General features: G+C 49.2%; 7 protein-coding genes across 7 annotated transcripts; 3 read left to right on the forward strand and 4 right to left on the reverse strand.

Annotated features, from left to right (window-relative positions):
* Positions 1-180: 180 nt before the first annotated feature.
* On the reverse strand, positions 181-1,325 carry N7509_012111 (uncharacterized protein; the record flags this gene model as incomplete). Its single annotated transcript, XM_056636748.1, has 4 exons — positions 181-357; positions 409-443; positions 702-1,112; positions 1,160-1,325. 4 exons carry the CDS (start codon positions 1,323-1,325, stop codon positions 181-183), a joined length of 789 nt encoding a protein of 262 aa, XP_056482778.1.
* Positions 1,326-3,752: 2,427 nt separating this feature from the next.
* On the reverse strand, positions 3,753-4,945 carry N7509_012112 (CaiB/BaiF CoA transferase family protein; the record flags this gene model as incomplete). The annotated part of the gene is made up of 2 exons (XM_056636749.1): positions 3,753-4,834; positions 4,888-4,945. The coding sequence occupies 2 exons, from the start codon at positions 4,943-4,945 to the stop codon at positions 3,753-3,755; spliced, it is 1,140 nt and encodes a 379-aa protein (XP_056482779.1).
* Positions 4,946-5,563: 618 nt separating this feature from the next.
* chiA1 (class III chitinase ChiA1) lies at positions 5,564-8,389 on the reverse strand (the record flags this gene model as incomplete). Its single annotated transcript, XM_056636750.1, has 4 exons — positions 5,564-6,693; positions 6,833-7,753; positions 7,813-8,224; positions 8,285-8,389. 4 exons carry the CDS (start codon positions 8,387-8,389, stop codon positions 5,564-5,566), a joined length of 2,568 nt encoding a protein of 855 aa, XP_056482780.1.
* A 2,909-nt stretch (positions 8,390-11,298) lies between these two features.
* On the forward strand, positions 11,299-12,400 carry N7509_012114 (SMP-30/gluconolactonase/LRE family protein; the record flags this gene model as incomplete). Its single annotated transcript, XM_056636751.1, has 3 exons — positions 11,299-11,878; positions 11,938-12,070; positions 12,136-12,400. The coding sequence occupies 3 exons, from the start codon at positions 11,299-11,301 to the stop codon at positions 12,398-12,400; spliced, it is 978 nt and encodes a 325-aa protein (XP_056482781.1).
* Positions 12,401-13,885: 1,485 nt separating this feature from the next.
* Positions 13,886-15,971, forward strand: N7509_012115 (uncharacterized protein; the record flags this gene model as incomplete). The annotated part of the gene is made up of 3 exons (XM_056636752.1): positions 13,886-14,068; positions 14,119-14,396; positions 14,462-15,971. The coding sequence occupies 3 exons, from the start codon at positions 13,886-13,888 to the stop codon at positions 15,969-15,971; spliced, it is 1,971 nt and encodes a 656-aa protein (XP_056482782.1).
* A 484-nt stretch (positions 15,972-16,455) lies between these two features.
* Positions 16,456-19,036, reverse strand: N7509_012116 (putative spindle pole body associated protein SnaD; the record flags this gene model as incomplete). Its single annotated transcript, XM_056636753.1, has 2 exons — positions 16,456-18,784; positions 18,915-19,036. 2 exons carry the CDS (start codon positions 19,034-19,036, stop codon positions 16,456-16,458), a joined length of 2,451 nt encoding a protein of 816 aa, XP_056482783.1.
* Positions 19,037-20,434: 1,398 nt separating this feature from the next.
* On the forward strand, positions 20,435-21,406 carry N7509_012117 (putative class III chitinase; the record flags this gene model as incomplete). The annotated part of the gene is made up of 1 exon (XM_056636754.1): positions 20,435-21,406. The coding sequence occupies one exon, from the start codon at positions 20,435-20,437 to the stop codon at positions 21,404-21,406; it is 972 nt and encodes a 323-aa protein (XP_056482784.1).
* Between the last annotated feature and the right edge of the window lie 2,393 nt (positions 21,407-23,799).

The raw sequence follows: 23,799 nt of genomic DNA on the forward strand, positions 1-23,799 counted from the left end.
ACCGCAGGGTACAGCCACCAGGATCGATTAAGGACCGTCGAAGCGGGGAGGCTGGCGATTCCAGATCTTGAATGAGCTGGGATGTCAACCAATGGAAGGGAGACAATGGCCAGGAACAATGTGGTTGACAAGGCCGAAGCGCCGAGTTAGGGCGCTGACAGGCAGGGACCGGTGGGTGGTTCAGCGAAAAGGGGTCAATTGAAGGTTGAGAGAGAAGTTTGCCTGCAGTGAGGATTTGGTCGCCAAGGTGTTCTCAAGGGCACACGGGGGGGGGGACAGGGGAGTGAAGTAGAGAGAGAGGGTGGACTTGTAGGAGAAGAAGAGGGGAGAGATGGACATGGCCCATCGCGGAGGATCCTGGTGGCCGCGTAACCTGATTGGGCGATACCCAGTTTACGATTTTCTTACAGCGGAGCCGGCGGACCCGAGCCCCCCGTTCTGTTCTGCGTATTGAAAATTACATCCAGTACATCCAGTACATCCATTTGCATTTGGTAATTTTCTGACCATGGCTACGTAGCTTAGCATAGCATAGCATAGCATACCATAATAGTAGTATCGGAGTATCCCATGTATATGATACTATCATAGATTTCCCCTATCCCTACCACTCAAACACCCTCTGAATGCAACATGTCCATACTCTCGAAACCCCTGGTTATGTTCCCGCAAGATCGTTGCCCGCTGGCGAAAGTGCCTACTCTGATGATACGCGTCATGTACCTCGACACTTGCCCATCCGACAAACACCACATAAGCCGGCTGCTTCTCCACGGGCTCCACCATCCATCCGCCTCTAACCCCAATACATCCAGGCACCACTGCCACAATCGTCGTCCACAGCTCCCATGTCTTCATCCACCCCGCTTGGTCAGGGGTCAGATAGATGGCCGTGCCCATCACCGGTGCCCTTTTACCCTCGCCCGAACTAAACTCCTCCATCATCACATGGCGCACAACAAGCGATGCAAAATCCATCACCTCTAACGCACGTAACTTCTCGCCGACCCGCTGCCACTCCGGAGAGGCGAGGAAGGCGTAGTGCTGATGCAGACTTTCACGAACTACAGCGATGCCACTGGTTATTGCTTTTTTTCTTCTTTTGACTTTCACTAAAATACGCAGTCAAGAGCCTTCTAGACCCTCGGGCGCCTCTCACCGATATGCAGGTGAACCTGTCCAGGCTCTTCCACGTGTCGCCCCCAGTCCAGACGCTGGAAGCCTGTAAACTTCTCCAGTATGCCCAATATCTGTGACCACACTTGGCCTTCCTGCGTCGAGGGCTGGCCGATCAACAATGTCTCCTGAATGGGCAGGATGATCATTTGAGTGGGGGCTGCTGGGCGGGTCATATTGAAAATAATACTCGTACGGAGTACGGAGTAACTAGCACGTAAAAAGTACGAATACTTGCTTATGTGGGAAGGTGATAGAGTCGGTCAGCGTCCGGGCGAACTTAAAAAGAAAGAAATCAGAAAAATGCGCTCTCTCGGTTCTCTATATACTCGAGGTAAGTACAGTAGACATGCAAATGTTCAATTTTGCCGAGGACCGATGGCCGCGGGTTGATGTACACAGGCGTCGTAATAACTAATGCGGGGTTTACCCCTGTTGCTGAAGATCAACTGGTCCTGGCAGCCGGAGTCTTCATCCCTGAAAATGAAAGGTTTTGAAAAGAGGCTATCATACAATCCCATTCATGTTCAATGCTTTAAATGCTAGTTCTGAATGCCGCTGCCCCCACCCTCAAGGTCAATACTATATTGGATCACCGTTTTTGTGCAGAGGCTCCCAGTTTATTCGAAAGGGATGTTTGGGCTTCAGGTACCTTGCGGTATACCATTTCCCCAACGCGAAGTCACAGCATTGATCTCAAACTGGTGCAAGAATACCCAAACCCGACCGTATGATCTAGTTTCGCGGTGTGTGGTAGGGGCTCTCGGTGAAAGAGACGTAACCACCTAGTACCAATACAACCAGATGCATACGTAGAAGTATAGTCCACAGTTATAGGCGTGGGGGTATTTTCTCTACTAGCAGTAGAAAAGAAGTCTCTCGAAAATTAATATAGTTCATTTTCAACTCCTATGTATCTTCAATCTTCCGCTATCCACTACTAGTACTTCCCGTATAAGAACAGTAGGTTTCAAGACCTACTCATCGTGATTTATAATGCATTTCTTAACTATTACCAGCCACAGACTTTGTTCTGGAAAAAGCTATTTCTTTCAAATATGCATTTTCGTCATGGGTAGCTCCATAGTTTACATCGCAGAACGCGTATATTTCAGTTCGTGGCAAAAATGACAACCCCCACATTCTTTGAGCTGGATCATCTGGAAGAAAACCGTTCAACGCATTGTTTCTCCCTGGGAAGTGAGAAGCTTGTTCTTCCGGGTATTGGAAAATACACAAATTTGAATGACTTGTGTTTCACATAGTCATTAATTAGTAGAAATTTGTGAATGTAATATTCTTTCTTCAGCTGTAATGATGATACACTCGGAAGTCTGAACCACTGGCTTGAGGATACAAGATCAGATTCTAAAAACGCGGAAATCTCTTTTATACTTCCACATGGCCATTTTTAGACGTGTGACTTATTGTATTTTCTCTTTGTTCGCAAGTCATGCGCTGATAATGTCGTACAAAATGGCGGTCCGCTTTGATGACTGTTCAGGGTCTCCGTACGTACCGGAATTCGCGCTACGATCTTGGCAGACGTGGTTTAGGAATTTGATCAGCTGTCTTTAATCAGCGCACTGATGGGGGCCGATGGTAGGGCTACATCGTGATCATGAAGCAACCCTATGCTCCTATATTCCTATTTAAAGCAATAGCCTCAGCTACAGCTCCCAACATTAGCAAGTAATGACCCAGAGAAAGATAAAGCCACAGCTGCGCCATGTGTATATACTCGGTCTTTTATGACCCGATGACATGTTATAGGGGCCCAAAAACGCGAGGATGACCTCGTATGCGCCCACCCTGCATATCCCTGGGGACGGAAACCACTCCGGAATTTGCAAACGAAGGATTACCGTCAACATCACATTAGAGTTGAAGTAGTTGATTGGAGCAGACGATTAGCGCCTCGGTGAATATGGCTGAGACATGAGGCATTGATTTAGAGATCATCTGAACCCCTGTCTAATCAACCGTTATGGTTGCATTTGTGGCGGTGCATTTGTAGGGCTGTGTAATTTACAACGAGTTGAAACGAGTTGAAACGAGTGGATCGGTAAATTTTCAGTCTGCGCCACGCTGCGCCACACTCGGCACGTGGTGATGTAGTATCCGACAGTGGTGACGTAATATATGTCTGAGCATATCCAGCTTTTTTGATTGGAACCGGACAGCAGTTTACCAATTACGGAGGACAACAAATTGACTATGCCGGTAACTGTGCCTGATGACGAATTGACTGGTCGAAATCGGAATCAGGTACCCGTATACTTCGCGCATACTTTCTAGCCCGCCTAAGTGAGGCTGAGGATTGAAAATCCCTACCGAGTAAGGACACAGCTCAGCTCAAAGAATACGAGATACGGAGAGTTAGAACTCATTGAATACGAGCATGTATGTATTGATATTTACATCCGATTTTTGTAGTGTGTAAATTGTACGTGGTATGTCTCCATCGGACCTGCAATGCGAAACTCAATTCCCACAATTCAAAATCTCTCACATCGATCGGAACATGTCCATACGAAAGGAAGATGAAAGGACCGAGTGGTTTTCTCAGACAAGTTTCACAGCTTCGCCCGGCCATCCACTGATAGAAGCGCGCCGTCCTTCCGAACGAGGTAGTCCTTATTGGGCTCCCATCCCATCCACCCTCGCAGCGTCTCCACACCCCCGTCTCCAGGCATGAGACCTCCTCCAGTCCACCCGCCCTCATCTGACTTGATAGGGTATGCGGGTGTTTGCCGAAGTGTTACAGCGGGTCTTTGATCGTATCCCGCCTTCTCTAACTCGTCTTGTTCGAAAACGGGGGTGGCGCAGGCATCAGTACCGTCAAAGACAGCTTCCCATTCGCGCCGAGTCTTCTCTTTGAACCGACGTGTGAACAATTTCCGAAGCGCTGCCCAGTTATCACGATCTGTGCGGTCGGGAATGGCCTTCGGGTCAAATTCTAATCCGCGAAGGAGTGCCGCGTAGAATTGAGGTTCTAGGGCGCCAACAGCGAAGTATTTCCCCTCATCCTTGGTCTCATATGTGTCGTAGTAGGGACATCCACTGTCAAGCAAATTCTCACCTCGCGCTTCGCCCCATGCAGGTGTTTGACGAGCTAGACGCGGGAACGTGGCGAGATATGCCGACCCGTCGACCATGTTGGCTTCGACAACTTGTCCACGACCTGTATGTGAGCGCGACATCAAGGCCAGAAGAATTCCCATAAAGCACATCGCACCGCCACCAGCAAAATCACCGAGAATGTTTCCCGGTGCTAAAGGCTTCTCGCCCTTTCGCCCAAGCATTGACAAAACGCCCGATACGGCAATGTAGTTGATGTCGTGACCGGCCATGTCTTTGTACTTGCCATCACGGCGAAATCCAGTCATACGTGCGACAACAAGTCGCGGGTTGTGCTTGAGGAGGACATCAGTAGGCGAAAGTCCGAGTCGTTCAAGGACACCCGGACGAAAAGGGTCGATCAGGACATCGGCTCCTGCAAGAAGACGAAGAAGAACATCACGCGACTTTTCCTCGCGCAGATCTAAGGTGATAGAGGTCTTGCGACGAGTTAATTGATCACCGCTGACTGCAGAAGGGCGGTCGACGCGTATAACTGATGCGCCATAGTCGGCCAAAAGAAGTCCGGCAAAAGGGCCTACGATGAGGTCAATACATGATAACCTAAGAAATGGGAAGTTGCGAACAGACCTGGGGCCAGACCGGCCAGTTCGACTACTCGAATGCCTTCAAGCGGAGGAGCAGACATGGTTGATAGATGATAGATTTGGAGAGATAGGAATAGCGGGTGCATAAGGTAGGGTTCCCAGGGTTTAATGGGGTCGATCGACCGAATCCGCGGACCTCGGCCTCGGCTCCGGTCCCCCCGTGGGTGCGCCAGTGCGGGGGAAGTGCACTATGTACACATTAGTTATGAAATATTTGCTGTTCTTGATCGCCCCTATAATTCTAGTATAAAGATGAAAATATTGATGAAGCTCAGCCGTTTATTTTGAACTAAAAACTGGATAAAGAACTCGAACTGCGTATATAATAGTAGTACAAGCTACATTCAGCGCAGTTGATGAATAGGTTACCGCGTGGATATTTGTTCCTTCTCTAGAAAGAACCACCAATGAAATTCTATCGCTATGGACTCGCTCGTAGATCATAAAGACCTAAACTCAATTCGTAAAGGTTATTGCTAGTCTTGCAAATTAGAATGTAAATCACTCCCCCTTTCCAATTATTTTAATTGGAAATCGGGAGATCAGAGATATAGAAGCGAATTATAAAACATCGTAAGCATACAAAAAGTAGCAGCCAGCCCATTAACCAGGATGAAAATCTGATTTAGATGCTGGCGCTAGTGAAAATATCAAAAAATTCAAATGAGAAGGCAGATAGAAAGCACAGCGGCGAGAGAAACGCCGAAAAGGCTCATCAGGCCAGACTGAGACCCAGCCGCGTTGAATACCGGCGACACACCTTCACCACTGCCAGTTGGGGCAGGGTTTTGAACCGTCTGTGTTGTTGAAGCATGAACCTTGAAAGTAGGTGTTTGGCTAGGTGAGTGAACCCCTCCTTTAATGTAGCTCCAGGATGAAGAAGGTCCGTGACTAGGCACCGCTCCTTGAGAGTTGCCAGCGGTAGTTTGAGGCAAGCCACCGGGAACGGTTACTTCGCCTTGTTCAGGTGAAGCACCTGGAGTCACCACAGTCACTGCAGTGGAGATGACCGTGGTGTAAGGGACGGTCAATGTGACCGATGAGCCAGTGACACCGCAGTGCTTGCAGAAAGTAACAGTTGTGGTCCATGTTTCAGTAGTCACGAGAACAGGGGAAGTTTGCACGGCCACCTCGGTCGTTTGAATGGGGTTTGGTACGGTCAAAGTGACAGTAGTAGGGGTCGGCGCGCAGTTATCACAGACCTTGACAGTAGTGGTCCAGCCTTCGGGGATAGAGGGTGTAGTCGATGCAGGTCCAGAAGGAGGGTTGGTCACACCTGCAGTGGCTTCTGGACAGATGGTAGTGGTGATAGTTGTAGTAATGGTGGTAAAACCAGTAGGGCAAATATCAGTGTACGACGTGACAATGATGGTAGTCACAGTTGGGGGAGTTGTAGTAGATGCAGCAGCTGTCACCGATGGCGAAACCGTGACACTTGAACCAGTTTGAGACTCGCCACCGTTTCCGGTGGACTGGGGACCAGTTGTAGACTCGCCGCCCTTATCAGTGGACTGGGGGCTAGTAGAAGTCTGGCTACCATTTCCAGTTGACTGGGGGCCAGTGGAAGACTCGACTCCTGTAGCGCTTGAGCCTCCGGTAGTAACGGTGCTGCCAGGGGAGACTCCAGTGACCTCGGTGGAAGAAATGGCGGGCCCGGAAGTCGTTGACAGGGAGGCAGAGGCCGAAGAATCGCCCGAGGGGCTCAGATGAGTGCCAGTGGAACTTGGGGGGGCTGGATACTGGAGTCCGGGTGATAGTGCGCGATGGAGTCCGAGAAGCTGACGACGAGCTAGAACCAGTGGTAGTACTTCCAAGTGATTCTGAAGCAGAGGGGCTTCCAGTATGAGTTGACTTCCCAGGCAAAGAAGAGCTTGAGTGGCTAGCAGGGCCTGAGGATGTGCCAGAGTGAGTGGGAATGACGGGCTCACTTGAGCATGGAGTCTCGCTCGGGGTAGCAGTTGGCTTGGTAGAGGGCTTCTCAGAGCCAGAAGTATTGGATGAAGCCGGGTGACTGTGGCTTGACGCTGGGGTCTGAATAGAGCTCTCGCTAGTTGTGCTTGATGAGACCGAATGAGAAGCGGCCGGGCTGCTGGAAGAGCCAGTCACCGGGTTCGAGGACGGGATTGAGGTGCTCGAGTGTGCCGCACTAGATGAAACAATTGTTGGGGTAACAGAGCTAGCTGGTGGCGACGAAGGAGAGGCAGTGGAAGATGCGACATAAGTGCTCGAAGAGGTTGGTTGGCTTGATGACACAGGGGCAGACGAGGGCGTCTGAGAGCTTGTCTGCACCGCCGAGCTGGAGGGCGTTGACGAAACGGGCTTTGAAGTCGGCGTCACGAAGATGGTGGAAGTCGAAGTCGGCGGCGGGGATGGATCACATTCATGGAGGATGTGCTTCATATGCTGGGCATAATTGTAACCATTGATAGTATTGTTATCTGATGCCGTGGCCTCCCAAAGCATAATACCGCCAAACATATCGGGGTACAGATTCATGTAGATATCCACAAGAGGGTAAACCTCCGCTGGGCTCAGGTAAAACCCATCCACAGCAGCCTCTTCAGATGCTGGCAGTCCGACGAAAAGTTTTGCGGCCGGGTTGGCGCTGTCTTGAATAACCTTAGCCCATGCAGCGAAGTTGAAGAGACCATTTCCCTCCAGGAAGTTTGTCGCCGAACAAGCTGCCGTGTTGTACCACTGAACCCAAATAAAGTCAAAATGCGAGTTGGAGATGGCATCGCTAAGCTGGGCATCGGGAAGCTGGCATTGTGGTGCACCAGAGATGTAGAATGTCTCGTCTGGGAAGTCGGCGAAGTGGCTACGAAGGCGTTGAATCATAGTAGCATAGCCTATTTTCTTGTTAGTAGAAGTTCACTTTTGTCTAGCATGTTAAGAGGGAGCACGTTACCATGGCCACCATAATGCTCGATATCGAAATCAAAGCCGTCAACTTGGTTGTCTTGAAAGGGACGGGGGAAGGTATCATTTTGGCCAGGGGGACCGAAGGAATACCACAGAAAATCGGCAAACCATTCCGCAACCTCGTCAGTGGGAATATCTTCATAAGCAGTCTCACCACCAAGCGACAGCATCACCGTTTTCCCAAGTTCCTTGCAAATGGGAATATCTTCCCATATCTGGTGGCAGCCACTGAGAAGCTCAGTGCCTTCGTAAACGGTACCATCACACTGATTGCCAAAATTGGAGCCTGGCCAGTCTCCCACAGCTTTGGGAAAGACGTTGATAAAACCAAGATTGATGATATCTAGAGAGGTTTCCTGGCAGAAGTGACTCAACCGAGGCTGGTAGGCACCTTGACCCTAGAATTCACTGTAAGCTGAGGTAGACACAGGATTTCCTTTTGAAAGCAGTGAACTCACATAATAGACAGCTACGTTAGATTTGGAGTCCACGTTCAGAGCAGCAGAATTGGGAATAAGGGCAGCCAGTACCGCTGTGGCGGCAAAAGTCTTCAAAAACCCCATTTTCCGGAGTAATAACGAACGACGAAAAGAGTCTAACGAGTCGACCCGATGTGTAGAATGAGCGTAGGGGAAATTCTCCCAAGGTCAAATGAATGAAGGGACGCGAACAAGAGTCCGCTTAAGCAGTTCGTAGACGCAGAAGAAAGAGCGAATATCTATCCAACAAAATGTAGGAAATTTTTAAGATAAAAAGACGGGGGCTTGCATTAAAAGGCCACGATTATTCTACATAATTCGTGCAGTACTAGAAAAAGCCGCTAACGGACTTGAACAACTGTGGTGCACTAGTACAAGGGGTCGAATCCAGCTAATAATAATAATAATCGAAAAGCTCTACTCTGAAAGATACCGGTTTCTTTGCAGCCTAAGGATTAGTCTCCGTTGACCCATGAGCAAGCCACTCCACATCTCTAGCAAATGAAAGTCAAAGGCAAAATTTGGCCTGGGCGGTTAAAATCCGAGGAAGACAGTGCAGTACAATTTGAAGAGCACTCTGGTCTACATTGATGGGCGATATAAGAGACAAACAAAAGCGCATAGAAAAGCAATGTCGCTCGTTCTGGTAATGATACAGATATGCCAAAATACGGTGAGGAAATTACTTCCGGCCCTTTTGGGAGTCCGATATGAGGGGGTCGTGAGTGCCTACTCGTTCTTAGCTTTGGCGTCCGGGTAAGAGCCGCATAAAAGAGGCTTAAACACTACAAACAAGGCTAGACTCAGGGCCCGGGCGCAGTATGGAGCAAATTGGGAACGGATGGGCCTCCCTAGTCAAAAAGGGTCCCAAGGTCCGGTGGACTCCGCTATTGGGTTGCTCAGGCATGCAAGCCTGCGTTTGCATCGGACCATCGCGAAAACAACAAACAAATTACCCGTTACACTTCAGCAATGAGATTATCAGTTAAATTGAGGATGCCAGGAAGACCGAAGTAACTTTGGCGATACTGAGATTCATGATTAGCTCGGCTTGGGTTACTGGACTAAGCAGTGCTCATTTCGTTCCTGCTTCTCAAATACGCTAGTGTTGCTTTAGCGAGGGTTGGCGGAGATGGATCACTTGCTTGGCGCCAATCAAGGTGGGCAATCATGGATGTCGGAAGCCAACCGGATCAACACGTTCGTTCGCCATCTCGGTTAGAGTCTAATTAACAAGGTGCCCTCATCTTACCAGCCAAATATGAGGGAGGGGTTGAATGCTACCATCGCTACATGTCGGATCAGGGCGTTTTGCCGGACTTGTGATACTAGTATACCCTGGTGCGCTAGCGCACTTCAGCAGATTGCTACCTACCGATCCTACTAATAGTATTTCGCTTGACAAAATCTTCCACTGATATTCCAATTGCGTATTTTTGATTTTAAAGGCGATGAAATCGAGCTCGCCGAGAAAGTTTGATAGGGTACTAGGTTCTTCCCTTCGTATAAGCGCTCTGATCTCCGCCCCCACGTCAATCTGCCGATAGGGCTTGGTACACAAAAAAGCAGACTCCAGACCTGCTCCATTTAAATCCCACCACTCGCACTCTTTTCCTTTTTCGGCGGCTGGCCAAAGGGCACTAAAGTAATAACGACCAAGGTGAATGGTGGGACAACAGAGCTAAGGTTGGCCGAAATATCTCGCTAGCCATGGTGCACCGGTCAATAGTGTCTTTTTAAGAGACTAAAACAGTTCCACTTTAGAAGCCTCTTCCATCATTTTTCGACCACCGCAACTGCCAAGTCGATGGGGCTGAAAATAAAATTATGACAATATCTGAGCGTACAATTTTAAAATTACTTCTCGGATCTAGAATCAAGGCGATGGATGCCCTCCGGATCCGAAGCCGGGAAAGTCTCGCCAAGAAACCTGCTTCAAGGCAGTATTTTCGAGTAGTAGTAATGGAAATCCCTCAGATCCATGTGCTAATGTTGTGCTCCTTTGACATGTGGGGAAAAAGATGAAAAAAGATTCTCGCTTGTCAATGGGATAAAAGGGATTACTGCCGTTTGAGTTGCTGGCTACTCTACCGAGTCACTCTGGGCAATTTTAGTGCGAGTGCATCTGAGCATAGTTACAAGATTCGAACTTGGACAGAAATCAGTGTCATATTTGACGGCTCCAAAATTGTCTTCTATTGGAATAGAGTTTCTCAAATATCCTGTAACGACTGATTACAGTATCAACTACTTATTGTAGATCTTGCCAAAGGTAAGACCCTTTTCAGATTCTTTCGACAACTATGAATCGCGCCGGGCGCATCATCCACCCCCTGTTGGCTACTAGTTCAAGACATTTCCAAATTACATCATCGGCATATACTTTGCTTGTATTTCGGGCTAACTAAAGTGCCTGAAACTGAAGATTTCAGAAAGTTCTTGAATTTCATTGCAGCTTGAAGCAACGATAAACCGAGACTCCCTGAAAGTAGTTCTACTGGAGTAATTTGGCCAATTTTCTTGGAAAAGAACATGCAAGGGACATTTTTGGGCTTCACAATTCTGTCTCGCTATTCATATACAGCCTTGATTAGTCCTTCACACCATCCAGTTTGGTTTTTTTTGATATGCCTAGTCCAGCCTTTTACCATGAAACCTTGGTGTTATGCAACATGATTTTTCAAATTTGTACCAAAGAAAGTATGGCCCAACAATGCGTGTGTCCAAATGCGCAAGTTCATTGCAAAAAGGATTTCAGGAGAGTATTTCTGCATTGAAATGCATACCTTTATCGAATATATCCCAACGCCACCAACTTGAAGTTTTCCCCTTACCCGCGCACCGGGGCAACCCCCACTTCGGAGCGAAGATGACACCCCGCGGCGTGTGTCAAGCAGCCACAGTGGAGCCAATACCTGCCCCAGGAAATCTCTCTCAGGGCGCGGCCAAATCATCTTCACCTGTCAAGCACACTACAATACATCACTAGCGCGATGGACAGCGCGATTGAATCGTTTTCTACAGGCCCGCCCATCTACCGACCTCCGAAGGGTCGGATGGTGCTTGGCGAGGGGCCTATCTACCGAGTCAGCGACTCCACACTGCACTGGTTTGACTGCCTGTCCTCTCCGTGTGAGCTTTACATTCTTCCGACCGACCCAGAAACCGGCTCTCCTACGGGCGAAGAAGCTCGGATCCTGCCTCTTTCCGACAGTGTCAGCGTTGCAGCATTTCGTCAAAACAAACCTGGTAGCTACATCGCGGCATATTACCAGGGTGTTTGCTTTTTAGATGAGGCAAGCGGAACGTTCGAAGTCGTTCGTGAGATTATTCCCACGGCTGAGAGAGACCAGCGCCGATTCAACGATGGTGGTGTTGATGCTGCCGGTCGCTTTTGGCTAGCGGAAATAGACGTTCGAGCTACAGCTTTCGACATGGACCACTGGCCTGAGAGCTATGGCGAACCTAAGGGGAGGCTGTGGAGGTATGATCCCGACGGAAGCTTACATCTGATGATCCCCGGTGGAATTTTGTGTGGCAATGGAGTGAAATGGAGCCCTGATAACAAGACAAGTGAGTGATCTTGATCTTGAAACATTGAAATGAGAATAAACGCTAAAAAGCATACCTAGTGTACTTGAATGATTCCATGGGCATGAAAATCACGGCGCTCGACTTTGACCTTGAAACTGGCAATGTTTCAAACCAACGGACCCTCGTCGACTTTCGAGCCACCAAGGCAGAGCCAGATGGGCTGGTTACAGAGTGAGTCATTTCATCATCCAGGCCATCACATTCGCATCCGGAACTCTTATCAGAATGAAATTTAGCAATGATGGCAACTTGTGGGTAGCCGTGTACTCCACCGGGAAAGTCATGGTTTTCAACCCGGAAGGTAAAAAGCTCAATGAGGTTGAATTGCCTGCCAAATACCCAACATGTCCTACTTGGGGTGGCAAGAATCATGATATTCTGTACCTGTCAACCGCGAGAGACCGTACAGATAACCCGGATCCCAATGATGATGGTGGACATATGTACATGTTCAAACCCTCGCAGGCTCAAGGCCAAGCCAAGTATGAGTTTGCGGGCTAGTCCAACGGAGCTCCATGGGGCCTCAAACCAATGTTCACTATCAGATGATTTCAACCAAGTCATAGAATTCAGGGGAAAGAGGTCACATCTTACAGTATCTTGATCAGAGTCGGGCTCAGCTTGTAACTGCCTGTGGCTATGGTCTCCTAACCCGTAGTAGTAGGAAACGAGGGATGAGATGCCTTCCTTCTCGAGATTTCTCTGCTTTAAGATGAGGACATAGCGAGAGGTGAACACTCATTGCCTCTGTTCTCAAAAATAGGGAGGAAATAGTTGGCGAAAGTTTCCGCGGCAGGAGGCGCAGTTTGATCACGCGGGAGAATCCGAGAGAAGCCAGTTCTTGACACTCAGCAGCATACGTTGAGTCTGGGTCCTTGAAGGAAGATGAGTTTTCAGCTTGGAATGAGATCCCTCGTGGTCCTAGTTCGTGTCAATCCGGTATGTTGAAGTATAAACTTCTAGACGCGACGAAGACTCAATAACATCTACCTAGAGCAGTGTTGACAGGTCTTCTTCACATTCCACCTCGGTTTTGACGGACAGATCAGTTTTTATTTCCTTTCTGCGCGATCCGACCTCAAGTATGATGAGTCTTGAAACTCCTGGATGCTCCACCAGCAAGGACTCGCCAAAGGGAACCCCCTCGGATCATCACGTGTGGGCTTGAGATGGGAGGATTTGGCCTTGGCAATTCGAATGGACCAATAAGATCCAGTGCGTAGCATAGAGACTGCCTATCTCTATTATTTCTGGCTGTTCTTGTTCATTGCGTCCAAAAGGGTGGTTCGTCATCGAGGGATGTCGTTCGCCCTGAGGAGACCCCAACTTCCAACTTAACTTCAACCTTAGGCCACCTCGACTAACAACCATCCTAGATGGACCCCCTCCGGCCCCGGAGGGACGCCCTGTCCAATTCTCCGATTAAGTAATTAAGTACACTGAATTCCTGAAAATCCCCGAGTTTTCCATTCTCAAGGCGTGAAACGAGCTGACGTCGAGCAAAGGCGATCCACAGGGATGGGCACCAGCACACTCTTTGGCCACATCCCTAGTCGTGCCTTCATCTCCCACGCTGGCAACATTCCCAGCAGATCATCCGATGCGATCACCGACAGGAAGTTACCGACTCTCTTGTCGGTTGTGGTCGCGGCTGGGATTCTTTCCATGCCCGACCCCTCGGCTGGCACATTCCACCCCTCCACACTCCGGCGCGTCGGACGCGTTCACAGGCTGGAAGTGCCTAATTTGGTTCCCTTTTTTAGTCCAGGACTGTTCCTCATGCCTCGACACGTCTTTTCTTCTGCCATTGATGATTTCCTAAACGGGCAGAACTTGGGTTAGGCGGTTCTTCAGTGAATCTCTGTTCTATCCTCGGTCTTTTCCCTTGGTAATAGTCATACTCGGCCACCAGTGCTGTGCTAGTGCTTCTCATTCGCCAGTACATCAAAGCGACACTACAGCGTAGGTCGCATCCGCAACACCACCATGGCGACCGGATTCTCAGCAACGCCGCGCAAAGAAGGCACCTGGACTAAACTAGTCATTTTCGTCTCCCTCTTTTTCCTGATCCTCGAATCGGTCCTTCAACTGGTCCTGGTGCTGTTTCTTTATGGAAGGCACCAGGTAGACTCGAAGATGACTGTGAGCCTGGTTCTTGCTATGGTTTCGGTTCGTACCTGTCATCCCATATGAGCCATCGCAATACTAATGCTATCTAGTCATTCATGACAATTCCCCTTATCTCTCTCCAAAGCCTAGTCGCCTGGCAATATAACAAAATTGGTGGATTTGGTCAGCAGAAAACGGTTCTGCACAATATCTGCTCCTATGTCTACAGATTGGACCTTATGCTCTGGCTAGCTACATCAGTCTCCGGCCTGGTGGTAGCCGCTCAGCAAGTCTACTGTCTGCCAGATGGAACCGATGCCACTTTTTGGCGGGTTGGAACAAGCTGCGCATTTCACCGCTCCACCGTTATTGTCTCGGTCGTAGCACTGTGAGCATCCCACGAGTTCAAGCTTCATGGAATCTCAGTATGGTTTACTAACTACCTCTCTCCAGGGTAACTGTCTGCACAATGTACTGCGCAAGAGAACTATGCGACCGACCTTATGACGTTTCGATTATCGGTATTTATAAAAGTCAGCAAGCACTGCGCGATGGCAGTATTCTATCAGGGAACAGCTGGGATAGCGATGAGACTCTCAAGAATGAGATCCTGAATCTCTGCCGCCAGCATGATGGCAAAGCCGGCGAAGAACCATGGTATATCGACCCCATTGCCAACAAAGTCAGCTGCCATCCCAGTATCCGACACCCTGCTCCAGTTCGCCTGCGTCCACAACTTCGCCTCAACACGAACCCAGGCTCTGAGTATGGAGAGATTACCTCCGGAACCACAATTTCTCCCGATGATACATATCCTCGAACCTCACCTGGTGGCCAAACCGTGGCCAGTGACTTCTACCCTATCTCGCGAACCTCTACTCTCATGACCACCACTACCTCCGAATCCAAGAACTTGCTTGCCGAATTCTTTGCACCCAAAGTCCCGCCAATTCCCAAGCAATATACTGCCTATCACAAGCGCGGGAAGTCATCTCTGTCGTCGTTGAAGCGTTTCTTTCCCAAAACGTTTCCACTATCGCTGCCCTTGTCGTCAGACCCTCAGATTCGTGCCTTGGCCGATCCAAACTCAGCATCAGACGTTGAGAAGCAGGTTGTCACGCCTTCCACTTCCCAAGGCCAATCTCAGTTTTCATTCTTGGAAATAAAGACCACCGACGTAACAGAAACGCATTTTTCCAGCGGCGATACAACTCAAACTCCAACTAAATCCGCCAGCACCTCAACCACCAACAAGCCCGATGGCCACAACAGAACCATGACAATGAATTCCGCCGATGCCCCCGAAGTCGTCGTTGAACCTCCAGAGCCAGCCAAAGTGCGACGATCTCAAACGGAACATCTCGCCATAGCCGGACGTTCTATTCACCACCCACACCACCCCAACTTCGTTGCCGGATCTACACCGTCGCCAGCACCCCCAGTCCCAAGCCCAGTCAATGCTCGGAAATACTCCGCATCATGCAGGCAGAACACAAGCATGTCACCAGTGTCCATCATGCCTCCATCACGAAGCAGCTCGCGGCACAACATGCAACCCCAAATTGCCCAACTACCCGCTCCCACCCGGAGTAGCTCGTACTCATTCGAGCAATCACACAAACCTCGCCACATACAAAGCCAGTATCACCAGCAACAGCAATACTATTCTCCCCAGCCAATCCCCACCCGCTGGGCAAGCCAGCACGTATTCGATCCTAGCCGCGTGATTCCCGCCCCTCGTCGCAACGATGTCGAAATCATCTACCCGAGCACTCGTCGGCCTCGCAGCAACACTCACGGCGGAGCGAGTGGTCCTCTCAGCTGCATTCTAGAGGCAACTCCCCACCCTCGGGCTTCTGTGGACGAAATTCGCCTCAATGGCGGTGGTACCCAGGCTCGACGTAGTGCTCTTGATCACAGCACTTATCGTGGTGCCAACCGCACCAGCATGGGCTTTTACTAACAGGTCTTCCTAATATACTACTAGTACCGTACCTGGTCTGCCGGTCAGACTTGTCTTTTTTTCTGCTTCTTATTGTGGCTTAACTTGAAGGTTATAGGATTGTATTGGAGGATTGTTCGGAATAGGAAAGCGCTGTTTATGTTTTATTGTCGTTCAAGTTAGATACCATCATACTACCATACCAAACCCGTGCTTTTAATCGCTATCATTCTTGCCTTCCATAGTCCAACCATGAAAACGTTAAATACGAATTAATTGATCAGTTGAATAGAGAAAGTTTCAATTTGAATTATTTCAATAACCACTACACGCGACAGGATGCGCCTCGTTGAATGCAAAGAAAACGCAGAAAGCTCAACAACTCCAGGCACCCTAGTCCATTTCGACAGTATGCAAGGCAGGAAAGAAAGTAGTAAGGGTGAAAGATAAGAAGTAATACAAAAAAAACAAGCCATCCATGAGCCGAAAGCAAAGATCCAAACACTTATGCCTTTCTCTCCCCGCTCTTAGATTTGTGTTTCTGCGAATACTTGTACCGATATGCTTGACCTTGTTTAGAATCCGTTGTCGACTCCCCGCGATTCTCCTTATCATCTGCCAATACCCCTGGACCACGACCCATCTCCTTCTCACCCCAGTACATCATGAGTGCCTTGGCCATACGATCCCGCTCCTCGAGTAATAGATCCACGCGACGTTCCCATTCTTGCTCACGCTTGTCTACAGACAGTGCAATACGTTGGTCAACCGCGGCGGAGGCTTCATCCTTTGCAGCAATGACGGCTTCGAGACGACGGACCTCTTGCTTGAATGACTTGCGCAGTTTGGACTCCTGTGTGGATGCTTTACTGCGCAGTGTTGTCAGTTCGGCGCGGAGGTCGGATTCGCGTTTCTCGGCTGCGCTGAGTATGTCCCGGACCTTGCGCATTGATTCGGCATGTGATGAGCGAAGGGTGGATACGGCTGTGGAGTGGGCGGTTTGGAGGCTTCTAATCTGCGCCTGGTGAGAGGCTTCCAGGGCCGCGGTAGCTGCAGGGTCTGGCTGCTCTGTGTTGGGGACAGCTCGTGCGGTTGGTGGTGAGGGGGGAGGGCTGGGTGGTTGGCCGAGTGCTTCTTCTTGAAGACGGGCGACTGTTTCGAGAGATTCGGCATGTTCCTCTTGGGTACGAGTCAGCTCGTGCTGTGTTTTGTTGAGATTGGCGCTCAGATCATCAACGCGGGTGGTAAGCCGAGAGTTCTCAGCTTCGATGGTCTTGATAAGAGATTGGGATTCGGCAGCTTGTTGACGGAGGCGGTTGATCTCGATATCTGCTGCTTTGTGGCCAGCAGTGGCGTCGTGGGCTTCTTGTTGGAGCTTCTCAATCTCGTGTCGTAGTTCCAGTAGGTCGTCATCTTCATCCTCGGGAAATTTGTCCTTCGATGGTGACCGAGGACCCGAGTCAAGACTTGTGTGTCCAATATCCTTGATCAGGTCGAGGATTTCGCTATACGTACTATGACCACCGGTACTCTGACCACCAGGCAAGTCCGCCGCGACGGCTTTCAGGGCATTTTCCTGAGCCTCGACTTGAGACTGAACACGGGTGAGATCGGCTTCAAGAGAAAGATTTCTTTCCTCGAGATCCTCCAGAGGCTGGCTCTGAGCTTGAAGAGTAGTAAATCGATCTTCGAGATCCAAGTAGTCGCTATTAACACGATCCAATTCTCCATCCAATCGCTCATTTTCCAACGCCTGATCGTCAAATTCGGCCTTTAGCCTATCGATCTCGGTATTTTTGTCATTGAGCAGTACCTCCTTCGCTCGGGTGGTTTCTCTCAGCTTCTCCATTGTCTCTTCCAGGGTTGAATCGCGCTTCTTCAGCTGCTCCTGGCTGATCTTCAGCTGTTCACGCAAATGTGCGATCGTTTCTAACCGCTCAGCATCCAGTGAGTTCTGGGTATCTCGAGTCTCCAACTGCTGTTGCATATCGCGAACCTTTTGCTCGAGTGCGCTGTTATGGTTGGCGTCGGCCTGGAACTCCTCGAGAAGCCGCCCGCGTTCCTCGTTTTGTTTCTGGAGTGACTCGAGTTGCTCACGAAGTACATCCACTTCATTTTCTTTGCCTTCCGCCTCGTCCAGATAGGTGTTCTTCCGTTGAATCTCGTCTTGGAGGTGTCTTATTTGCTCGCCAGCCGAAGCGGCCTCGAGAACCCGTTTGCGATTTTTGCTCAGCTGCTCATCGCGATCCCTGACATCCTCTTCTAGATCTTCGATGCGCTGGAGCAAATCGTGTGTCTCGTGCTGAACTTGTTCGGCTTCTTTTTCATCATCCTCGTGTCTCTCCTTCTCTGGCGTAATTGACATCCTGCGTAGCGACGGGGATTCCGGGCTTGGTAGATCGTCGGCAGGGTCCTCCTCGATGTCTTCGAGGTTTGAGTCTTTGGCCAGGGCGCTGGTGCGGTTCAGAACATGTGATGGAGTCGACATATCAACGGGAGGTCCAAATTCACTATAATCCGCCGAGTCTCCGTCGTCTTCGATGACGGGCTGTCTGGATCGCACCGTGCTGTTCTGCAATTTAGATCCGGATTCCTCACGACTCTCCGTCTTGCGGTATTTCTTCATGCTTGGAAGGCTCTCTTCGAACAGATATTTTTCCATATTGGCCGTAAAGTCCTCCGGTCCTCCTACATCCGACAATTTGTCTTCTTCGTGTTCCTTCAATTCCGGCAACGGCGCACCGTCTCTGGCGTCGGGGAAATGGCCGCTCGGGAATTGACTGAAGTCTAAAGTATATTCGGCGAGACGGGCATCCAGATCGGACGGCGATGGACTCGGGGGGTCTTGAATCATTGTGTCCGTGGTTCAGCGCGGTGTCCTTGGCGTGGTTGTCATCGTTGTTGACTGATTCGCGATCGGAATGATCGTCAGGGTAGATGGGGCTGTCTGCGGGAAGCGGCGACTCGGGAGGGCTGACGGGGTTCTGGGGAGGCGACGAGGGCATGAAAAGGGGAGTTGCTAGAGTTGATTGCCCGATTGTGTCGTGGGAGGTTGGGAATGGCGAGGTGTAGCCTGCGTTGGCCATTGTGGCCGACTCTAACTCCGACGCGTCTGGAACGTGCCGTCACGGAACTCCAATCGCGCAGGCGCAAGAAGAGGGGCACAGATGGGAGGGGGAAGGAGAGGGGTGGTAGATAATAGTTTAATAAAAGTATCCCAGCATCCCAGTAAAGCGGGCGACAAAAGAAGAAACCAGAATAACAATAGCGCGAATTGCGGGGGAAGAAAGCCTGCGATGCGATGCGATTGCGAATGAATGAAGTTGGTGGCCTCAGGCTGCAATTTCTATTTACTCCCTGCCTATTCCAGCCTAGCTTCATTTACTTCATTTACTTCATACTTCTGCATATCTACACATGCTACATGCTACACGCTACATGCTTGTCATTTATCAACAAAGCAATACAAAAAGAAGACTAACCTTATGCATATGTAATTGCCCCGGTGGGAAACTTCATCATGTCTAGTATGGAGATGGGTTCGACTATATACAGTCTGAAGGCAAATTGATGTCATAAAGGTTCCAAGGTTGCCTTCTGGGCCCCAAAATACCAGTACCGTAACCTTCCATTCTTTCGCGACTTAGTGTTTGATTCGCCATTCACATTGACTCCAGTGCGAGGAAATCCCGGACCACTCTTCCCCTATGTCTACTATCCAGCGGCAAACCAGGATGGTCATAATCGAACTTGATCCGGATCTATTCCAAGTGCTCAAAAAAGACGCAGTTTCTAATATTTGATGGTCGAATATGGGCATTTCATGGACTCTTTCTGTTTTAGACTACTGTAAATAGTAATAAACTTGAAGTTGAACGATGCCCGGCCGGTGGGACCTAGAGCTAGACCCCGAGGGGTGGTGTAGTGAACTAGAGTATCCGTGGACTATATATCTTCACACTTGGGCAATTTGCCCGCTGACATCCCAACAATTCCACCCTTTGTAATCATTTTCAGCCACTCAATATCCCAAAATATCCCAATTCCATCTATCATCTCAAATTACCCAATTACACCGAATGATTCACCAGTGGAACCTCGCCATCCGGTGGTTCGATCTCGTGGCGTGGCCCCGCGAGCGCTTAGTCAGGGCCGAACGCAACCAACATCCAATCCACAAAGCCCGTTGCCGGAGGTGGGGGCATCGGGAATCGGAGTGAACAACACTTCCAAAGGTTTTCAAGCTTGGTTTGGAACGAGAGTCTGCTGCTATCATCAGCGGTATCTATCAGTTGATTTCGGTCGCTATCAATAACCAACCTGAACATCACTGCATTGGATCACCGACAAGGCCATTATCTCGCTATATATGCCAACTGCATTCTGCCCACCTCGAGATCCACCTAGGGAGATAGACCAGATCTCACAGACACATCACTGACCCTACCGGGTCCCTCAATTTCCTAGCCACCTTCAGTCTCAATATGCCTCCAATTCCAGGTGTGGATGGAGACGGTCGACGGGTTATCCTCTATCATCAAACACTCCTGCCAAATTCGGGCCCATATGTCCCCATGAAGCCACTATTGTCTAACAACACTGGTATCACACATGTTATCATCGCCGCAATTCATATCAATGGTGAACCGGGCGATATAACACTCAACGACGACCCCCCAGATAGCCCCAAACACGACCCATTATGGAACGAAGTACCCCTACTGAAACAGGGCGGAGTGAAAATAATGGGCATGCTCGGCGGCGCAGCACAAGGCTCCTTCCAGCGTCTCGACGGCGACCAAGAAAAATTCGAACGCTACTACGGGCCTTTGCTAGCTATGATTCGTCGCCATGGACTACAAGGTCTAGATCTCGACGTTGAAGAGGAAATGTCTCTACAAGGCATTATTCGACTGATTGACCGACTCAAGTCTGACCTGGGTGATGATTTTATCATCACTCTGGCACCTGTTGCTGCAGCACTTCTGGGAATGGGGAATTTGTCTGGATTCGACTATCGTCAACTTGAACAGGCACGCTCCTCCAAGATTAGCTGGTACAATGCTCAGTTTTACAATGGATGGGGTCCCGCAGACGACCCACGCATGTATGCGGCGATGATTGCGCAGGGATGGTCTCCTAATCGGATCGTTTATGGCCTTTTGACAAATCCTGGAAATGGTTCACAGGGATATGTGCCCCGAGAGAAGATCAGTACTGTGCTTGCGGCGCTGATTGAACGATTCCCGAATTTCGGAGGGGTGATGGGGTGGGAATATTTCAATGCACTTCCGGGAGACCGTGCTAGGCCGTGGGAGTGGGCTACTGAGATGACTGTGAGCATGAATATGAAGGACGTCGTCGTCGCTGCTCAGCAGGTTCTTTCAACTGGGCCCATGGTGGATAGTTTGAACAATCTATTTCGTGATATGATGAATCAGAGAAGGCAGTCCTGATAATGGGAGCAGATATGGGACATGGGACGGCCCGGCTGGCTTGGATCTATGGCGCAATGCCCTCTCCGTGGATTTATGATTTAGTGAAATGCATTGACATGAATTGTGTAGAGGACCTTGGAAGACACCTTCCGTTTCTATTCTTGACTTAATTTATTTTACTTCTTTCTAGTAGATGGTATGATCTATTTTTACTGGGATGTGAAGATCTCTGGTTTTGGGTTAATGACTATTGAAGAAAGACAACATGTCAAATGGGTGACGTTGATACATACCAAGCCTCATATTTTCAATTTTTCTCATCGTAAATCCGCTCAGATGCCGCGTCTCTGAATTGGAGACATCCACTGTTGCCGAGCCAGTAGTTTCAAGCCTTACTTACTGGCAACCTTGGAATGCAGTTTTGTTGGGCCTTCATTTTTGCGGACATACCATGTCATAGCATCTTTCATTTCTTAGCTTATAGTTGATATTGACTATTTGATATCGATGCATTGGCACTACATAGCATGAGGTTTTCGAGATTTTATGTTGTACTTATGGTAAATAGAGTAAAGGTCGTACGATGAGCGAGCCGATTTGGGCATTGACGAGCAGCAGCCTTGCCTAGTCTTTATTTGGTGTGCTTTGTACTTCATACAAGGCACGACAAGGACCTTTGCAAGCTAACCAAGACCAACGGGGTTAATGTTTGGCGTAGAATGATTGTCTTGAACATTACCACCTATGATCTAGTTTATAGTCGTGGATCGCAGCGATTGCCCTGTGGAGGCATGATACTCCCGCAAATATGTCTGGGCTGGCCCACCGACCCCAAGGTAAGGGCTGATACGTTTCCGCGGAGAGCGGAAAGACTGTACAAGTGCCTTGGATGTGATTGCTGTCGGCATGGGATCGGTGTCCGACTCGTGGGCTCTGAATGCTCTTTTCGAGGTGATCGTCACATGTGACACCAAACTAAAGTTTCAGCATATATTTGGTGAAGAATCTCTAAGGAGTAAAAAAAGAAACTAAGTACATGGCTCTGACCTTTTTTGCGGGGAAGAAGAGTGTCGATTTTTCAAATCAAAAAGATATTTGTTCCGACCTAAACATAGGGCTGCCATACATCGCCACGAGCCTGCGGTAGTCAATTCATCACGGCTCCTTAAAAGTAAAAAGAGAGCACCCCGATGAAGAATTGATTGAGCCCCCATAGTTTCCACACTCGCACCAGCCCTAGAAAAGGAACGTGCATCCGTTAGGGATTGTCTCAACAAACACACTAAAGTTGAAACGAACTAAGCTGGAGCGAACCACGCCGATCGCTCAAGTTCTGGGGCTTTCTCCATGGTGTCGTGCTTCTGTAGTGTATTTCCTGCCAAGATCTAAAGAACGCCACTTGTAACAGTCTCCTACATACTGCCACCTGGGAGAGTCAACGTCGCGGAACATTTTCCGGCTAGGTGAACGATTTGCCGACCAGAAAATCGACATCATACACGTGGAAGACTAGAGATTTCCAGAACAACCACAACACAATCAGATTACCGCAAGCTTAAATAGAGTGGCACCAAACTTTGATTGTTCATTCCTAACAAGAACATAACCTTATGCCGATTTGTCGAGTTGAGGATGGGTGGGCTGGCGATCTACATAATACCCGTGCAGTATTGAATCCATCGACTCCTTAATCAATTTGCGACTTTAATTCACCTAAAAATAAGTACTCCACGGGAACTAACTTTTAGGATGAACGGTTCGGTGTTCGGAATGATCGGGGGGGCCCTTGGACGAACTCCATTTCGGGAGTGGATCCCATTGTCGGTCCATGTTCCAGATAGAGCTAGATGCCTCCTTTTTGAGTCAATCCTTGCCGGCAAGCTATGCCCCAAAAGCTCTTGGTTCATCTACGAAAAACAGTTATCTGCACTAGCTAGTGGGTCCTGGGATTTTGACGAGAACAAGGAAACACGGTGCATCGCGTGGCTTGACCTTGGGAAGCTTGCCTACAACCCTAGTGATGTCGATATGTATCTCTCCAGATCGGACTAGGACATCAAGAGAACTATCGATATAACGCGTAATAACAACAGCAACTCATCTTGAGACGACAAGCTGCGCTGGACAACAATAACTTGCGAGACCATGAGTGAACTTTGGAACATGTTCAATTGTGAGGCATAAAAGATCCGCATATGAAAACAAACCATCCCACGGTACCTTGAAACAGAATGGATGCTACGGGACAGGGGCATTCGTTTCACTAACTATCGCTAGCCTTGCAATTCGATGGATTGCCCAATGCTGAGCCAGATGAGAAGCTCACTCACCAAAATAGATATCGCTTTCGAGTCGGTCCTGTCTGTCGACAGAACTATAAAGATGCATGCCTGTCGCCGTCGTCAGTTCTG

The sequence above is a fragment of the Penicillium cosmopolitanum genome (assembly GCF_028827165.1).
Source record: "Penicillium cosmopolitanum strain IBT 29677 chromosome Unknown utg000011l:1.0-3548175.0:1.0-3550911.0, whole genome shotgun sequence".
Taxonomy (NCBI): domain Eukaryota; kingdom Fungi; phylum Ascomycota; class Eurotiomycetes; order Eurotiales; family Aspergillaceae; genus Penicillium; species Penicillium cosmopolitanum.